General features: G+C 38.3%; 1 protein-coding gene across 7 annotated transcripts in view; it reads right to left on the minus strand.

Moving 5' to 3' along the window:
- Positions 1-20,266, minus strand: part of LOC145349911 (zinc finger protein Helios-like) — a 125,615-nt gene that overhangs the window by 70,013 nt on the left and 35,336 nt on the right. For 2 of the 7 annotated variants that reach the window (XM_080198577.1, XM_080198571.1), the window contains exons 2-4: positions 15,913-15,967; positions 15,461-15,562; positions 47-310 (exon numbers count right to left, since the gene is read on the minus strand). In XM_080198577.1, the coding sequence (XP_080054703.1) occupies positions 47-310; positions 15,461-15,562; positions 15,913-15,967 (421 nt within the window). Of the gene's footprint in view, positions 1-46; positions 311-15,460; positions 15,563-15,912; positions 15,968-17,069; positions 17,153-17,240; positions 17,599-17,958; positions 18,523-20,266 lie in introns of those variants that run through there. The other 5 variants (XM_080198572.1, XM_080198573.1, XM_080198574.1 and 2 more) reach the window with 5 other exon arrangements.

The raw sequence follows: 20,266 nt of genomic DNA on the forward strand, positions 1-20,266 counted from the left end.
ACATTTCTTATCTAGTGTACGATCAACTTTTTCTTTAGCTGCTTACCAGTGTGGCTCCGTTTATGTACCATTAGAACATTGGGCCCAATGCAAACCATCCCACAGATGTCACACTTCAGTTTACCATTCGGGAGTCGTATTCCTCCATCAGCTTGTATCTCCGACCCTGGATTGCTTTCAGTCATTCCGTTGCTTTCCACCACGGATTCCTCCATGGCACTCATTTCCTCTTTGCTTCTGGCTCGGTCCATCTGATTAAGAACTTTTCCATCATCCTCATCACTATGCATCTCTATCTTGATGGAGTTTGCTGAAAAACCAAAAAAAAGGTTAATGCTAGCTGCTGAAATACAAAAGGTCATTTTTTTTTCTAATCCCACTCTTTCCCCATATTCATACTTGACTGATAATCAATGAGAAAAACAAGAATATTTAAAACAGACTTCATGTGAATGAAGCAAGTTTAAATGTTTCAAACATACCTTATTATTAAGTGAGTAACAGTCCTTAGATTCAGACACAGCAGTTTGTATTGGTATGTCTTCTTTAACCACTGTGTTGTGATCTATTATTACCTATATGTCACTGGAACAGTGCTAGCCATTTGTTTTTGTAGATATTGTGGTGCACAGTTTCCTGCATCTACTGTCTGGGACAGCTCTTGGTGCATGTCTCAGCGGAATGCGATTTCTGGAGTGATGTTCTAAGTACTTGCAACAGCGCAAGCAACCAGCCCATTTCCCCCTTGAATACTGATAAAGATCTTTGCTTCATCCCACTAAAAAGACAATGCAATTTGTTTTTTCTTCACTTGAGTCTTAGAAAGAACATTTGATTTTGAAAACTTGTTCAATTTGATTTTGAAAAGTAAGGTTCAGACAGCATTCTAGCAATATCAACAATTTTGTAACAAGATAAGCAAAATTAATGTTCACCATTTTCTTAATGCAATACTTACGCTCCAAACTGAATAAAGTCACATATTCAGCTTGGTGAAGTTGCATGGTAAAAGTCTTTGTCTACACAGAGTTTAAAGAATGGTTACTAAGTCACGTTTTAGTCTTTTTTGCTGAGGCTGTTAATCCTTTGACTTTCCCCATTTCTTCTTCCAATTCAGGGTGCACAAAACTTTTCAATTCCTATAGCATAAAGATTGAGTACATGTGCAAATTGTAGTCAACGTTCCATTAATGCCGTTCTTCTACCAGTTGCAAGAAGGCATTAGGCAGTGGCTGATTTTCTCTCAATCCTTCAAGGAGACACTTGTGTTCCAGAATCCATGACAAAAGAGGAAATGCAAACGTGCATCATATTTGACACTGTGCACTGATGTTCCAATGTACTGCGACACCACATAAATGTGGTTAGAAGGTGACAGCTGAAATCATCTATACTATAGTATGACGATCAAACAATAGTCCCTGCATTTCCAATTGTTAAAATTATAGACTGCATTACAAATTACTGTCTTAATTTTCTGAACATTGGATTTTCAGAGATTTTGCCCTTCAGCAAATATAAAAACAAAAGGAGAAACAGAAAATAACAAAATTAGATTTCTAACATAAAGCTTTGTTATATTTTTTGCATGATTCATAAAACGCACCCACTATCAAAGCAGCTTACTATAATGTAACTATCACCATTAACCAGGGCACTGAAATGTGCTGAAGCAATTTCTGTCTGCTGAACGAAATTAACTTTTGGAGCACTGGATAAGTCAAACAAGTTGAGGCTAGTTCCCATTTTTTCTATTGGAATGAATTGTAAGGTCGCCATTTGAAGCATACCATTAAAATAATAGGAATTATGATACAACTTGAAATATGTTTAATGGGAAGACTTAATAAGAAAATACTGCTTGATTTTCAAGCAGCGATTAAATGAGTATCCATAGACCCCCCAAGTTCCGAAGAAATCCACAGTATTATCTTCAATCTTCAGAACGTTACTGGTGAGTAGTATAATCCTAAACAGGATTTCCCCAAAAGATCAACTGGCTTTTTCTTTCACAAAGCAGTGGGATGCGGAGGTGTGAAGATCAGTAGGATGATGAGTGAAAGCTGCTAGAGTCAGCTGTAAAGTTTAAAATAATAACAAATATATTTGTAATGAATGCTTGAATGTAGGCACATATCTGTATGACAGAACACTGTTTCAGCTTTGGCTCAATGATCGCATTTTTACCTGTGAGTCAAGTTTAAGCTCCACACCAGACACCCTAATTTTGGCTGACGCTCAATGCCAATGCCATCTTTAGGATAAGACAATTAACTACAGTTCCATCTGACACCTCAGATGGGTATAATAGAATCCATTGCACTATTCAAAGAAAAACTGGGAAGTTCTGTGTGTCATTTATCCTTTAAATAACATCACTAAAAATAATCAGCTTTTTCTAAGTAGGCTCTTGCCATGCAAGTTGCCATATTTCTCGATATTGTTACACTTCAGAAATACTTTGTGATGTCCTGAGATTATATAGGTTATTCAATAAATATAGTTCTTTCTTTCAAATCTTTATTCTGGACTAATATGACTCAAACATAAACAGATTATTAACAGAGTTAATAATAAGAATATAAATTTGTATAAATGATAGTTATTCACAAAGTCAAACAAATACTGCCATCAATATTAAATACTACTAGTGAACATGAATTCTAGATAGTCTTCATTAGTTGAAAACTCCACATTACAAAGCAGCAAAGTGGCAAAGCAGTTCAGATGCAGGTGATAGGTGCAGAACAGCTAACATAATAATTGAAAACTACTGAAGGTGAAAGGTCAATTTGGTAACTATTTTTGTTTTGCTCTCACTTAGATTCTAGACCATTTAACACTAAACAAGGTAACTTTCAAAAAGTATTCTGCATGCAAAGTTCTCAATTTCAGTCACGTTGCAAGGGGACAAGGCATTTGAGATCATATCATTCGTCCCTCATCTTTACCTCCGCCTCCCACACTCAAAAAGAGATTCAATGTGAAGTAACTTTTGAAGCAGCTAGCTAAATCATTTGCAAGGGAATCATTTATGGTGCAAAGCGACCTATATAGGGATAAGAATTGATTGGTCAGAGTCATGACAGAATACCAAGGGATGGTTCATTTTGTGCATAAACTTGATTGGAGAAGTGGAGAAAGTATCTTAAAAAAGATTATTGGGAGTTACCTCAGCCCAAATGCGCATTAATTACAGCATAATTGAGGTATATAGCAGAGATGTATTTAAAGAAAAACTATATACATATGAAGACAAAAGAAATAGAAAGACATGTTGATGCATGGATGAAGTAGGGTAGGAGAAGACCAGTGCAGAACATGAACAATTACAAAGACCTAAGGGCCGAATGATCTGTTTCTTTGCTGTAAATTCTGTGTAATTCTAGATATATATGTACTGCTACATTATAATAACCTTTCTGAACAAGTCAGAAATAAAATGGGATTTAAAAAAGTATAGGATGCTCTTAAACATTTCAAAATCTCAGTAGAACAGCCAATAAACTTTAAAAATGTATTTTCAGACGAGATCTCTGAGTTATGTTTGAGATATCTTAACTAACCTTTAAAAATAAAATGAAGCCACAGAAGGATGACTCATGTATTGAAGATTTCTTTCAGATAACCAGTTCCAGAAGACAAGTTCATTTACAATCAAAATATACAGAAAAAAATTGTAAATATCATCTGTAAATCCATAATGATTCACTGCTTTGGTTGTAGAAGATACTCTTAATGTTGATTAAATGGCATTACGTTTCATGAGCAAATACTACCATTCAAACCATTTTAGGTCAATCAAATTAGCATTTGTTAGATGTAAATAATATTCCATAAAGATGATTATACATCTATTAGCTTGAATTATAGGCTAATTATTTAACACATTACATCAAAGTGAGACAGTTTGTGCATGAGGATCCAAATTGAATTTGGTGTTTGGCCACTTGCCTCGAGGAAGCTAACTCATAGCAGTTGAGTTCTGAACACACTTTAGTACAAGTGCAACCATTGTGGAACAAAGTTTAAAGATTTTTTAAGTGAATAGGCAACTTTTTAAACTTCACAGAACTTTTTTTCTAAATGTCACCAATGTCATTAACAGTAAAATATAACCAAGACCGGAATTCTCCGGTATCGTACTCCTTGCCACCGCTGCCAGTGAGAACAAGAATTTTGCGCTGCCAGCGAGGCCAAGAAATTCCATCTGCAGGCAGTCGGACAATTTCGGCCTATGAATTCTGTTTACACAGCCAAGGAGCAGCAGGGAAACAGCAGTTTGATTAAAATCTGAATTGATCCTTACCAACGTCCTAACATTTGAAAAGAGCTCTTTAAAGCAGCATGCATATATCATGAATCCTTTAAAATAGAAATATTTCTGCTCATGTTTCGGTTCCTGTCCTTTATCTTTGTCCCCATAAACTGACAAACTGGATTTGTGTATAGTAATAAATGTATATCACCATCATGTTCCCCACTGCAATGAATATACAGATAGCCTCATTAATAGCTTTTGTACTTGTCCAGGCCTCTGAATTTTCCAAGTGTATTTCACGGAGATGTCTTCAGGACAGCACTACAGCCTAAGATCACATGCAGCAACTTCACTGTTCCATCTCACTATTACAGAAAACAAATTATTTGTAAGGTGGACAAATGACATGCGCCGATGGTGCCAAGATGTTTTTGAGCCAAATTTTATGACTCCAAAGTATTAATTTCTATTCCCATGAATTTTATGCTGCACCAGCAGCGCATTTCCTCTGATTCACCCACTGCTTAATGACTTAACTGCTGCAAGCATTGGGGAGCTCCATATAAACAGCTGCCCAGCACTTGTTCAACAATGACTGCAGGGGATGGCAGCAGCCAAGAGGCCAGCACCAAGCATCACGGAAGGGGCACTGACCAGACTGCTTGATGGACTGGCACAGAGACAGGAAACACTGAACCCACACTCCAGCGGATGACCATCCAGCAGGGTGACCATTCCACCTGTGATGCAGTGGCAGCCCTGGTGAGTGCAAGTGGACTGCAGGAGAGGGCAGGACAGCAGTGTTGGTAACAAGATTAATAATATTTTTGGCTCAGCCAGGGAAGGTGACCCATCCCCAGTCTCCCACTTGACTCCCTTGCACGCCCTTCACACGCCAACCCCTTCTCACACTCAGCCACCTTGGCCTCTGCAAAAACCAGGTACCAGGTTCCCCCTCCCTCCCATAATCACCATGTTCCCTCAGTAGCTGCTATGTTCCGCACACTTCAGCTCCCAACCAAGCCCCACGCCTGCCTCACCTCATCACCATCTTAAAAATCCACACTCCCACCTACACTTTCCCAATCCGTGTATCTGCAGGATAAACAAGAGCACAACAGGTGTCAGCAGGTGCAGCCAGCTGTAGTCATGCCTGAGTTGCGAACCCTCACACACTTTGAGGACAGGTCTTCGAACTGGTTAGGGAGGTGGAAGAGCGTGCCTGCACTGCTAGTGAAGTGAGTGCAGCAGAAAAACTTAAAAATCCTCAGCACATATGCTGTCATTCCTCAAGTCTCAAATGAGTAAACACTGTTCCCTCCATATGCTCTGTCATGCATTGATGTCATGTACCTTCTCTTAGAGACCGACCACTGGAACAGGCGGGATCATCCTCATGCCTCTGGAACTATCGGACTCCAACAGTGCAGAGGGGGACTTCTCCAATTGCCATTGAAGAGGCTTCACAGCTGAAACCCACACCTGGCTCCAGGGCAAAAATCCACGCCTCGGTAGATCCAATATGTAGGTAGGTTTCTGGCTCACTCACTGGTGAGCACCTCACAGCTGACGATCCACAGTAAGCCAAGGCAGGGACATCCCAGGGAACGGCACTCAGAAGGATCCCAGTTGTCCCCAAGCTGCTGGAGCTGCAGAGGCAGAGTTGCAAAACCCAGGAAGGGATGAGTGCAAGGGCGATTGAAGAAGTCCCACTGCATTCTATCCGATGAGATGCTGCAGAGCTTTGGTGTCCACAGTGGAGACTTGGGTGCAGGATGTGCACTCCGTGGTACGAGATGTCTGCATTATGGCTCAGTGCATGAGCTGACTGTATGGTGCAGGCACTGGTGGGAACCTCTGAGTGTCAGTGCCACAGGGTGGCAAGTCTTCTGGATCTCAATTCAGCTGCCCCTCCATCCCATGGAGGAGCATAGGGACTCCTGGGAATTTGAAGGGAAGAGGATCAGCAGAGGTACAGCCCAGGCCCTCCAGCTAGGGAACCCTGTGTGCCTTTGGCCCATCTGGCAACCCACCCCTTCCTCCCTCTCTCTCTCTATGACAGGCATGTCTCCAGTCCCTGACACAAGGAGAACAGCAGTCCAACATCTGCACTGCTTGAAAGCAGGCCCGGACCTTCAAGGTCTCAGCCCCCCCAGGGAACACCCATCAAGGACGTGGAAGTCAGAAAGCCACCTCAATCTCAGTTGTTGGTCCTGGGGAGGCACCTGGAATGTCTCACATGGGTGAATACAGGCACTATTTCAGTAAGGTTACTATTTTGTCGGGATAAATTTCACTTTGTCCACCCACAGAGTCTCCACCCTGTCTGTTCGTACCATCAAGTTTGGGGGAACCAGTGCGTACACCAGATGCCTCATCCCTGTGTCACCTGAGAATGATGTGGGTATGCCGGCGTTGGACTGGCGTAAACACAGTAAAAAGTCTGACAACACCAGGTTTTAGTCCAACCTATTTATTTGATAATATACTCACAAGCTTTCGGGGTTAGCCCCTTCGTCACCTGACGAAGGGGCTAACCCCGAAAGCTTGTGAGTATATTATCAAATAAATAGGTTGGACTAAAACCTGGTGTTGTCAGACTTTTTACTCATCTGAGAATGGCAGTGCTATGTCCCTCCCACGCTCTTGCCAGCCCCCCGAAGAAGGGCACTCCTTCAGCTGTGATATGGACTGGAACTCAGGAAGGAAAATGCCGAAAAGGGTGCCTACATACAGCCTTCACAACTCCTTTAAAGCAGGGGGTGCCCTCGAACTAAGGATAGATGAGGCTTGCAAGTGGCCCTTCCCATCGCCTCTCCGTAAAATGACGCTTCTGGGGCCCCCATCCCCATCCAAGTTCAACCTATCCATGTCCCCCAAGTCCTCTCCTGTGTCCCCTGAGCAGTGCAGATGGCAGAGGGTGCTGGCTGCCTGAGTGCTCATGTCCGAAACCCCACTTGGAAGTGAAGGTGCCAGGTTCACGCTTATGTAAACCTGTTATAAATGGCACCAGCATGACGTCACACCAGTGCCCACTAAAAATTCTGTGCTGCCTCAACATCTGCAGTGTGATTGCAAATGACGTGTTAATGTAGTAAAATTAGTGTTCTGTGGTCCTATGGCATTCTGCCATGTCCACCAGTAAGGGGCCGAGAAGATTGGAACTTAGAAACTCACTGCTGCGAGTCACACACACCAGATTTTAATCATGTGCTGCTATTTGCTATTTCTGCAGATAGAGAGTATGGGCTCAAAATTGCACCACCACCACCACCACCGCCCCCCCCCCCCCCCCCCCCCCCCGCCCGTTTTAGTTTAAATATCATTGCTTATGGTGAAATCGGGTTTGGACTTCACGCTAGTACTGTCAAAGGATAATGAAGAATATTTAGGTGCTGTATGTCCCCAAATGGAGTAATTTGTTCAGTTTTGGTCCCTACATGGGGATATCTAGGCAGAAGAGGAGAACCACAATGACATCAACTCCCAAGCGATCTCAGTTAAGCAGATAACCTCAAAAGCTGGAGTTATTTACTTTGGACAAATGTTGGGGTTAGTGAGGTTTTTTAAAATTTTAGCATGTTGGCTTAATAGTTAATTGATTGGTGTTATGAAATACACCTTAACAGTTTAATAGATGTTATGAAATAAATATGGATAGTTGGTCAGATCTTTGAAATCCATAAGTAGAAAGTTATTTAGTAATGTCACAAGTAGGCTTACATTAACACTGCAATGAAGTTACTGTGAAAATCCCCTCGTCATCACATTCCAGCGCTTTTTCGTGTAAACTGAAGCAGAATTTAGCATGGCAATGCATCTAACCAGCACATTTTTCAGACTCGGAGGAAACCGGATAAACTCACGCAGACACGGGGAGAAGGGGAAGACTCGACACAGAATGACCCATGCTGGGAATCAAACCTGGGTCCCTAGCACTGTGAGGCAGCAGTGCTAACCACTGTGCCACAGTGCTAGTTAGATAACAGGAAGCTTTTTTGTTCTCTCAGAGAATCGTTGGGAGTCTAATAGATCTTTAGAATAATTCTACATGAGGGCAAGTGAATAGTTAGTTATGAACATAAAGAGTCATGGACTTTGTGGGCTTTTGGAATTTGCTCAATTCTTTAGGGAGATGGGTTTTTCTTGCCTCACTCAGAAAAAGTGCAATTGGAGAACATATGGGCTGAGCTAATGTTATAAACAGATATAATGGGACAGGGGTGAGGGGCCTTATGGTCTGTTCTTATTCTTCTTTTCATCCATTCATTAGTAACATCAGATGAATCGCACTGGCAACATTTAATATAGAAATTAGAGTCCTTGAATTCAAGCTGGATCACACTTAAAAGCTAAAATCAGTTTGTGCCTGCACTTCCAAAATGCAAACAGAACATTTTGAAACAATAATGAATGCAGATGGTTATTAAATTGTTCTTATTTTAACTATATGTTAGGAGTTGATAAGACAATGAAAGACAGTGCAATTCAGACAGTCACTGAAAGGACCACATAAAGAGAAACATCATCACCCAGACAATGCATCAGTAAACTATAGCTAAACAAAGAAAAACTTCAGCTTTCACAGTTTGACCATTACCTTGTGGAAAAGAAAAACTGGCATAAAAAGTTAAAAGTAGTACTTTTCTAATGTTTACTAGTAACAGGATTATGAATTAACATATTTTATTGTACCGCCATCTATATACGTCCAGTTGTCATGACTTTTTTTTGAACAAAGTGATATTTCTTCAACTAATTAATTTGATAGTCACTTCAACAATCCCAGTTTGTTAACTACATCTGAAGAGCTTCCATGGTGAGACTGTGATGGCCTAAAGAGTGGTTAGTGATAAAGCTATAGAAAATGTTTCAACAGTTCACACATTCAAACAGTAATAGGCAGCCAACCTTCTGAATGTGCAAAAGTATCACTGAATCAAATGAAAACATGCCTGGAAATAAAAGGAACCTGTTGAAGTGGAAACTATACAAAGCAAATTTCCACTAACCTTCAGCTTTTTGAGCATGTACTATTCACAATGTTGACTGGAAACTCCTGTCAAAAATCTGCAGACTAACTGGGTTTAATCAAAAGCTACATGGTCAATTGTTTCAATCTGAAAGCCATTTGTGGGTCAAATTAATTTTGTGTTAGTTACTACTTATATGCACTTAATACGATAACTCCTTGATACAACAAATTTCCATTTGATTTTGCATGATGTCGGCACTCATCTCGTCAATTTTTCATAAAATCATAAACTTCAACCTAAGAAGCAAGCCAATATGCCAGTGGCAGTGCTAGTGCAATGGAATTAACTATCTCAATTCTTGCCTCTTTCTCCACATCAAGCATTTTTCCCTTTTCGAAAGTTTGTTCAATTCCTTCATAATGTTGCGAGTGACTAAGATTCAACAACCCTAATCCATACATTCTATATTCCAATAATGCTTTCATAAATGCTCTACTAACTTTTCCCTTTATGGTTTTAATATTGATTTATAAATGCACGTCCCTTTGTTAAGATTTTCAATACAGCTTTTTTTTTAAAAAGGTAAAGATGTGAAGAAATGTTTTAGATTTTCTGAACTTTATACAGGAAGATCTTAACAATTTACCATTTAGTTTATTAAGTGTGTGTAAATTTGAATTCTGCCATCAAATCCAAGAAAATGTTGCCCTTAACAAACGGTTCAAAATTATAAATGGATATAGATGTCTTTTACATTTCATATTTATCATAAATTATTTAATAATTCAAAGCAAATATTTGAAACAGTCACCAGGTAATGACATTACAATACGTTACTTGCTTTTAAGAGATGTGGTACAATAGGGCTGAGAAATTAATGTTCTAAAACAGCTATGTAATATTGGTAATACAATCGTTTGTAACTCCACTGTACTAAGGAGATGTCGGATTAAATGCTTTCCCATGACTTTCATTGTCCTGTAAACTTTAGTGTAGAATGAGGTACTTGTCATTTGTTCAGATTCTTTTTGTTGATTGTTGATTTCTTTTGAAATGCAAGCTGAAGTCTTACATTCAAAGGCGAGCAAAAGTAGTTATATAAAATTTAAAATAAGTTGTCACCAATTATCATTTTAATTAGGAATTGAAACAACCCATACCAAATAATATACCCCTACCAGTTTAAAACCTGGTAAAATCAAATGTCTAAATGATACTAAACAATCATAGAATGATACAGCATAAAAGGAGGGCACTCAGCCTTTTGTGCCAGTGCTGGTTTTTGAAAGAACTACTCAATTAGTATCACTTCCCTACCCTATTTCCATAGCCCTGTAATTTTTTCCCCTTCAAGTATTTATTCAATTCCCTTTCGCATGTTATTATTAAATTTGCTTCCGTCACTTTTTCAGGCAATACATTTTAGATCATAACTCTGCATATAAACAATTCTGGCTACTGACACTCATCATGGAACCATCATCATAATGCAGAAAAGGTCATTCAGCCCATCAAGTCTGCACCTACTCTCTGACAGACTAACTTATCCAGGCCCTCTCCCCCAACCTATAGCAGTAACCTCACATACTTATCATGGCTAATCCATCTAACCTACACATCTTTGGACACTAAGGGGCAATTTAGCATGGCCAATCCACCTAACATGCACATTTTTGTTTGTGGAGAGGAAGCCAGAGCACCTGAAGGAAATCCATACAGACAGAGGGAGAATGTGCAAACTCCACTTAGTCAGTCACCCAAGGCCAGAATTGAACCTCGGTCCCAGGAGTTGTGAGGCAGCAGTGCTAATGACTCTGCTACCATGCTGCCCCATTGCCACAAAAACAGTTTCTCCTTATTTGCAGTATAGGAACAATTTTGAACAAGTTGATTAAATCTCCCATTATTTTCTTCCCCAAGGACAACTAGGCCAGTTTCTTCAGTCTCTAGGTAATAACAGTTCCATATCACTGGAATCACTGTAGCAAATCTCCTCTGCAATTTTCCTAAGGCCTCAGCATTCTTCCTAAAGTCTGGTGCCTAGCACTGGACACTACTCCAACTGGATCACTTATGATTCATTTAAATGTTGTCAATTAACAAGTATGTTTAAATTTGTGGTTAAATTACTGAGTTAGTAATTAAAAAGTGTAAGTTCCAATCCCAAAATGGCAGTTTGAGAATTTAAATTCAGTTTCAGAAATTTGGAAAATAAAAGCTGCTGCCAGTGAGAGGAGCCACAAAGATATTGGATCATTGTAAAGCCCAACCAGTTCACTTATCCATTAGGGAAGTGAACCTGGCACCCTTACCCATTCAGGTCTATATGTGACTTCAGTCCCACAAATATGAAGGTGACTCTTAACTGCCCTATGGAATGGTATAGCAAGCCAGTTGTGTCAAGCCTCGATCAACAGTTCAAGAAGATGGCTTACCATCACCTTCTCAGGCAAGATACTGGGCAAGACGACAGCTCAAGTGACTATCGCTGATTGCTGTGCAGACACATGGATTTGGACCGGTGTCTGTGGGAGTTTGCGCATTCTCCCCATGTTTGCGTGGGTTTTCTCCGGGTGCTCCGGTTTCCTCCCACACCCCAAAGATGTGCTGTTAGGCTGATTGGCAGGAATAAATTGTCCCTAAATCAGTTTTCCCTCAATCTGGACGGCCATAAAACATTAGATAGGGGTCATGGGTAGAGAGGTGGTGTTGAGATGGCAGCGTGGGCTCGTTGGGCCGAAGGGCCTGTTTCCCAGGCTGATTTTGTTCTTTGTTCTTTACTAAATGTTGGCCTTGCCAACAATACCCGAATACTAAGAATGAATAAAGAAAAAAAATGCAGTCTTTTAAATGAATTGAACTAGTTAATTTTAATAATAAGCCAATTTATGTAGTACAACTTCCCTCTTAATCTGAATTTGTATAAAAAGACTGCATATTACAAGTTTTCTAAATCATTCCACATTTCTCCAAACATTTACACCCAATGGTAAAAATTGTATCCAACATCAGTGACAATATAAGGCACTTAACACACTGATATATCAGAAATTCTGTATTTCCATGACGTAATCTCAGCCTTTCAAGTTTTCAATAATAATCGCAATCAAACTGTGAAAACTGCGAGCATAGAACATAGATTAAAAAATCCTAAAAACGCACTATATGTCTATGATCAGTTAAAGGAAAACGACAGGTTAACATTACATCAGTATCAATTAAGTATCTCTACCTGAAATGTAAGCAGTTCAAATAAAGAGGCTGATTAATATTTCAGATGACGACCCTTTGCTAGTATGAACAAAATGTCTCCACCTTAAGTGCATTGTCCATGCTAAATTCTCTGAAGAGACGCCTGAGTGTGGTAACTAGGAGATTTTCATAGTAACTTCATTGCAGTGTTAATGTAAGCCTACCTTTGACACTAATGAATAAATAAATAAAAACATTAAATTGTCTTTTTTTTGGTTCTTGATATATCTGTTTCCCCAGCATCTTTTAGATGAGACATTAAGTCAGAATCTTGTTAGCTCTCTCATGAAAACCTAAAATATTTAATGGAACTACTTCTCTTAGACATTCTGGTCAATATTTATACGTCAACTATCATCATTAAAAAGCAAGGCATCAGGTCACTACCACATTGTTGTTTGTCGGAGCTCACTATATGCAAATTGGCTGCTTTGTTTCCTATACTATAACAGTGACTAAACTTCAAAAGGTATTTCATTGGTGGTCAGGTGCTTTTGGATATGCTGAGGTTATGAAATGCCCTTTTTGACTACAATCAACTTACTATCCCCAAATTATTGAACAATACTTAGTTAGAAAATAGTATAATTTTAATTATAATTAAGCCAATGACTTTGACGATGCAAAAATTGATTCTGTCCCAAGGTTCACAGATCTTAATTGATGTACTGACTAAAATTAACTTGAGTAGTTAGTCCTTCAATTGGGATGGTAGTGTTCTGAGGAAACAATTACAAATTAAAGAAAATTATTTTGGTAAAACTAATTTAATTTAAAATGTGTAAAATAACTGATATGCTATAAGGTTAAAGCTGAACCTTTAAATAATCTAACAATTTTTCACTAAGAATAGTTATATATGTTATTTTTTCCAAAGACAAAGCCATGTGTTTAGTTAGTGGAGAAAATGGCAATCAAAAGGTTAAACAACGCTGTTTTGACAAAAGCTCCAAGGTTGAGACAAACCCACTTTCTTCCACCCCATTCCTGTAGCAAACTTGTTGCCAGTCCTGTCTGCACCGTCCTCACTCTCCCAATAATACTTGGCCTTGGGCCAGAGGTGTCATCTTACACACAAGATAAAAAGGGATCATTTTTGAGGGCAGATTCCCCCACCACCACTGAACATATATGTTACACTGTGTAGCACCATACTCCTGCTGTTCTGAATCCGAGTTCTATAAAAAGTATGAGTCAATAGTAAGAAATAATGTACAATGCTAACACATTTTATACAGAAACAGCAGGTTTCATTCCCGATTATTTCTGCTCTAGCAACTGCAGCAGAAATATGGCACCACACTTTGTCCCATGAGACTCAAATTAGATTTACAGTAAAATATAACAAAGTAACCAAGGCTATTGAGAAACCTGTCTTTGGAAAACTGCTGTAAATGTACCTGACTTAATATTACTTTTCTAATCTAAAACGTGTAAAGGAACCAAGTACAGCAGGGAAAACAGGGATCTCCACATTCTTTAAATATTTCATCCCAAAAAGCTTTGTTCATATCCATACTAACCCCAAACAATATGTAATATGATTAACAGCAAAGGCATCTCGTTACTCAGTGCACCCCACCTGATATCAACCACTGCTAATGAACAAACAACTTTCAGATAGTTTTTACAAATTTCAAGCACATATTGCATAATACGTTCAAATTTAACTTTTGCCACAATTGAATTTTTTTGTGGGAAATGTCCAAAATCACAATGCCTAATAGCAGGAACTGCAGTGGACCTTCCATGAAAGTAAAAATGTACTCATTTTCAATATATGAAATATTTTCCATTAAACTTCCATTTTATTCCAATAAAAAAACAATTGTACTTAAAATTTGGATGGCAGTGTAAAGGAATACTCAAACCGTTTAGAGAAAATAATTTTCAAAAGTTCAAAAACACACTTAAAGCGATCAATGACCTTCTCTCACTCCAGCTACATTTCACGACTGTTAAACTATAAAGAAAGTAAAAACAATTTAGATTATGTATCTGTTACTAAAAATAAGTGTTCTTTTCTCGACTTGTTAATGTTAGAAGTAAGCCAGATCACATCAAAAGGGCAAAAAATTTCTCTTTTTGAACGTATGTTTAGCATTGGTCTTCCAAATTACTATTATGCCTAGGAGTACCATAATCTGTATTTGTATCGACTGCATGCAGCACCTTCTTACATTTCAAAGATTTGTTTAGCAACCTTTAACTTACCTAACTTAGCCAAAATTGCACTGGCAGCTTGTGAAATCTACAAAAAACAGACAGTATCTACGATCTTCCTTTGGTAGGGAGCAATGCATCAGCCAACTCTTCCAGCAAACAATTTTACATCAGTTGGTAACCATCATAACCACAAAATATTTCCTAAACACCCAGACACATTTTCTGAATCCAGCATTCTGACAAATGGAATAAACCACACTAGGATTGCAAATCAAAAATACTCTGATATGATTATCGTTTTCTATAACAACTTGTGGCTTATTGTAAATTAGATGGTGTGGAAATTAAGACAAAAAATAATAAGGCTGATTAAAGTGGTTTCACATGCAGCAAACTACATGGTTATTTCTGAAATTCTACTTCTATTTACTATTTATACTCAAAGTAAAATTCTGGATGTAGTTGTCAGACAATTGTGGAAGATTGAATTAATAATTTTAAGAAACCAAACATTTATTATTCAAAATATCTTTCTAATACACATAAACTCTCATAAGAACATAAACAGTTGCCAACTAAATGCAAACATTTCCTACCTGGCAAGGATAACATAGATTTCCAAATCCATATGTTCCATAATTTAAACCACAAAGTAAGTTTATATGTACGAATATTGAACACTCAAACAATTGAAAACTGAGTTTCTGCTCAGAGTGTTGATTGCTGAGCTATGTGCTGTGGTAAAACCAGCAGATTCAGAGAATAATGCTGGTGCAGAGTAGAAACTAGACAAAAAGGCACTTACTGTTAGTCATGTGACTCAGGGAGGTGTACTGGCCATTGGGCGTGCTTGTGGTGGGGACCACCACTCTTGAATGCTCCATCTTGGGAGAGAAGTCATCACTACCTGTTCCAATAAAAGTCAGTCATCACACAGTAGTTAATAAAGCAGGGTTCTTGTTTCCAATAAATAAGTCTGGTGAAATATAAGTTATTTGTGTTCTAAGGTTGATATAACCATGATAAAAAGCAATACTGCTTGGACCAAAATAAAAACAGTGATTGATCTCTGAAGGAATTTACTGTGCATCCTGTCTTTAAAGCATATTTCATTTTTAAGTGTTCACTTCCTTTGACTATAAATTTAAAGAACAGTACTCAATTTAAAAAGCAGCAGCGAGTACACAAAGAACTTTTATCCACAAGACACTTTACAATTTTAAGGTAAAATATTTCTTATTACTGTTTAAAACTCACCACCATCATTGATAGGGCCATCAGTAGCCTCTGTTTCCATCTTCAAAGTGCAGTACTGTAAGAAAAATTGACAGAAAATGTCATGCCGGATGTCTTATTAGTCACTGAAATGTGCTAACGGTAATTAAGACACCTGTGATCATGGAACCCTATCTTCGCACTGATACTACACCTCCTGTATGGTCTGGTGATAGCTGCACTATATGACTACAATTTCCAGAAGGCTGAAGTTTGCTTTTAAAGGCATCTTTAAAAATCAGTATTATATGTAAAAGAAACTACGTGCATTCTCTGAAGTAAATTAAGTATATTTCATCATTTTGTTACTGTCATGGATGGTCATGGATTATGGCGGCGTCCTGCATCCAAACTACAAGGGTGCACAAAGTGACTGCAACCTTTGTCAGAGGTCAGCACAGTAGCTCACTTGGAGATTCAAGGAATATATTTCCACAAACATTTCTTCAGACTAACACCATGGGTTACTGATCAGTTCCTGGAAACATGTTACCATAAAACTCTCTGTCTGTCATATTAACTCATATCTTTTAAACCTTTTTCAGTTACTGTAATTCCTTTAACCTGTTACTAGGCATTAATCATATGATGGCATTAATCAGTAAACCAAACAATCTAAACTTGTCTTCTTTGCCACACTTGTGTATACACTAAACCTTGGCTCTAAAACTTACAATCTAATGAAACTCAAACGAAAGTAAGTATACTGAAAATAGCAGACTTAAATCCAGGTGTCAAACAATTCTTGGCGCCCAATGCCAATACTCTTTATATCAGTCCTGAGAAATTAAGTAGCACTGATATTGAGACTCTGATATATATGACTACATTTTTTCTCTCCAGGATATTTTACTAATCTCAAAAACAAATCGGTACAAAGAGTTAATGGCTATGTGTTAGTCTGAAGAATCTATTTCTATTGATCGCAGCATATTTTTAGCCATGACGCCGGGAAAGTTGCGTTACTTACTGGAATTGGGCTATTTCTCCACTTGCCTCCCGCAACTTCCCTGAAAAATGTGAATTCTGTGTTCCTCTTTCTGCTATGTTTTATAATAGAGTCAAGACATAAATTTACAGTCACGAATAACCTGGAATGAATCTTAGCCCAGCGACATTCTACGACCCAAACTACTAACCTGTAAGTAAATTAAAAATACGATGTTTACATAGATCCAATGTGCACACTTGTTCTAAGACCACCATTAATAGGCATGTACAATAAATCAGCCGAATCGAATCCAGCTCCTGCGAGTAAAAGCTGAAAACTGCGTCAGACACACTGCAAGAAACAGGAAGAAAAGTCCTACCAACAAAAATGGTTAAAATACTCCAGTGCCGTTTACGTTCGCTCACGCCAACATTTCCACTTTTCGAGCCTACAGATCGGATCTAAAGCGTCAAAAGCAAGCCACTGTCAGTTCTTAGTGATGTTAAGGATAGAGTGCAAGGTATGGAACTGGTGTTGGAAGTGTTCAGGAATGTCAACGTACAGTAAATACCTCGGAAGAGAAAGAGGTCAGCGCCTTGCAATGCGATTAACAAAAAAAAACTTGATACACCGGTTCCTAAGGAATTGGCTAAAAGAGAGGGAGAGGAGCAGGCTCTCAGATTCAGGCCAAGTTACCAGGATTGTTTAAATGGCCCGTGGCAAAATATTATTTCTTTCAGTGGTATGTGACAGGTCAAATGCTGAGAGAGAAAAAAACTTTTCCTTTGACATTGATACTATCAATCGGGAATGAGCAAGAAGGTGATCTGATTTATAACAGAGATCACATATTCATATTTACTGTCCAATAATTCCTTAACAACTGTGGTGAATAATATGGGTGCGATTGCTATCAACAAGAGTCATGACACTATCCCAGCCCCCATATGAATACGACGGGATTTACTTGGAGCTGCAACAAGTCATTAGGTCTGTACAGTATATGTGCAGGTACTTAAACGAAAAAAAATCTCCGCTAGGTCAACATTGATCTGATTCGCTTTTCTGACTAGTGCGGAAGCAAACCTTCTGATTACCTCAGTAATGGGCAATGGTCAAACAAATCCATCACAATTCCCTTTAATATTGCACAGAGGCGAGCTGTTGAATCTGAAACGCTGCTAATCCAGCAGCCACTTCCTCCATCTTCACCATGGTAGTATGGGAGTTTGTCAACCTCCGAGAAACCGAACGGCGCGGTTCTGCCTCTCGGCGATCGACTAGAGCAAAGATGCACTCCAGCCGGCACAAGGGAAACCCAAAGATACGAACCACGCAGAAACCCAGCCAAAGATTACGGCATATAAAGCTCTTTCTTTTGCAGCTACTACACAGACCTGTCGCCAACAATACTAGCACCCCTATTACCATACACAAATCATAAATGCATTACAATCAGTATCAAATGGTAGATATTAACTGTTGATATTAATAAAAGTTATCCAGGCAATTTACTAAATATAAGAACCAGACGGTAATATGGAATTGCACTCTAATTGGTTATAGGCCATTTTCGATTAGATACATATGCCATTCTTAGAAATGTCCATTAATGTATCCACGTGCTCACCCATTTTAGCAGTTAAGTAGGAGAGATTATTATTAAAAGTTGATACCACATGCTGTAGATCCAATGAAAAACGCCCATTACAAATTATGAGCAAACTCAATGGTTTCTGCGTGAAAAAGCTCAATGATTTAAGTGACTAAATATGTCATGTTTTGCAAAATAAGACTGGTAGATTTTTACAGCTGTGGAAATGGCAACCCAGGATTTGGGCCGCAACAATTATGGTCTCCCTGACTGAATTAGAGACATTTTATTTCATCGTATTGAATTCCGTGATTTTCACCAATATTTTGAGGATTACATTTTGCGATTCTGACAATTTGTTTAAATCAATGGCCTTGAACATTGATCACAGGACATTGATCTGAAAGTGCACCCGTTGCAAAAAGAAACTTGCAAGATTCAATAATCATTTATGTCTATAATGCTGCCATCTTGCTCGTCTTATTTCATTTAGACAAAATCACACAAGTTTGAAATATGGGATTCACTAAATCTGATTTAACTATTTTGCATTCAGTGATTTTTAAAAAATATCCTCAGTGAAACACAATCTTGAAATATTTTAAAGATTCATGTAGTGATCTTTATGTTCTTTCTTATCATTTTACATTGCCGTTACATTTGATATCTGTGTTCCAGGTTTTTTTCATTCACATTTCATCCATCATAGTCAAGCAAATGCACAACATCATCCCAGTTCAGCTGATCAATAACATTTTTAAATGATAAATTGATTAGAGTCGGTGCTCTGTTTAAAAAGTACTAAATATATCACCCCCAAAATGAGCTGGTCACTACCCAGAACCACCATAAAGTTCATCAGCAAAACAGTATTATTTTAAGTTCCACCGCGGTATGCGAACACATGATGAGAAGGACATACATATGTCTAAGCACTGAGGTTTGAAAAACAAAATTATTGGATATTTAGGCCTCACATGGGTAATGTTTCACAGTCAGTTTTGAATTCTTGAAAGAATCTATGAATTTGTTCAATCACAGATGGCAACTAGGATTCTAGTATGTGACTTCCATGATTTCCTTGAGAATATAACTATCATTTGACAACAATGACTAGGGTCAAAATGTAGTTTTCATGTTACAAAAAGAGATACCTTTCTGTATTTTTTCTGAGAGCAGTGAATTCTGAATTTATGCATGTCAAAATGGAAACAGGAGTAGACGTATAGGGAACATGAATCATTTAGGGGTATGTCTTCTAAAATCATGTTTATTGTTCATTAAGAAACAATTACTATACATGTTAAATGTTTATGCCATTGTTGTAGTAGTATATAACATTCCTCAGATTTACCAACCGGTTCATTCAGTATACCTTTAATCTAGACAACAAGAACGCATTCTGGAGTCTGGCTGAAATTACTGAATGTTTCTCGTGTAAATACACATTTTCTTCTCTCAAAACCAATTTAGATAGCTCGGGTTGCAGAAAATTAGAAATTGTTAGTGTCTGCTAGTTTATAATCAGGGAACAAGAAGACTAAAATTTATCAGCAAACTTTTTAAACACACCACTATATTACCATTGTTCAGTGAAACTTTTGTGTACAAGATGGTTATCCAGATGACCAGTGTCTCAGAAAACTGTCTCCACAGTGCCACCTATTAGCTGCAGTTTCCAGCTGCATGACCACAGACTGTTTACATGCAATATTTAAATAGTTGGATAACCAAACTTCCAGGATTGCCCTGGAATCTATAGGAATTAGTGCTTAATCTCCGAAATAAATACTGTCAGCATCAAAGAGAAA

Source organism: Carcharhinus amblyrhynchos, chromosome 11 (genome assembly GCF_965287045.1).
Source record: "Carcharhinus amblyrhynchos chromosome 11, sCarAmb.v2.hapA, whole genome shotgun sequence".
Lineage (NCBI taxonomy): Eukaryota > Metazoa > Chordata > Chondrichthyes > Carcharhiniformes > Carcharhinidae > Carcharhinus > Carcharhinus amblyrhynchos.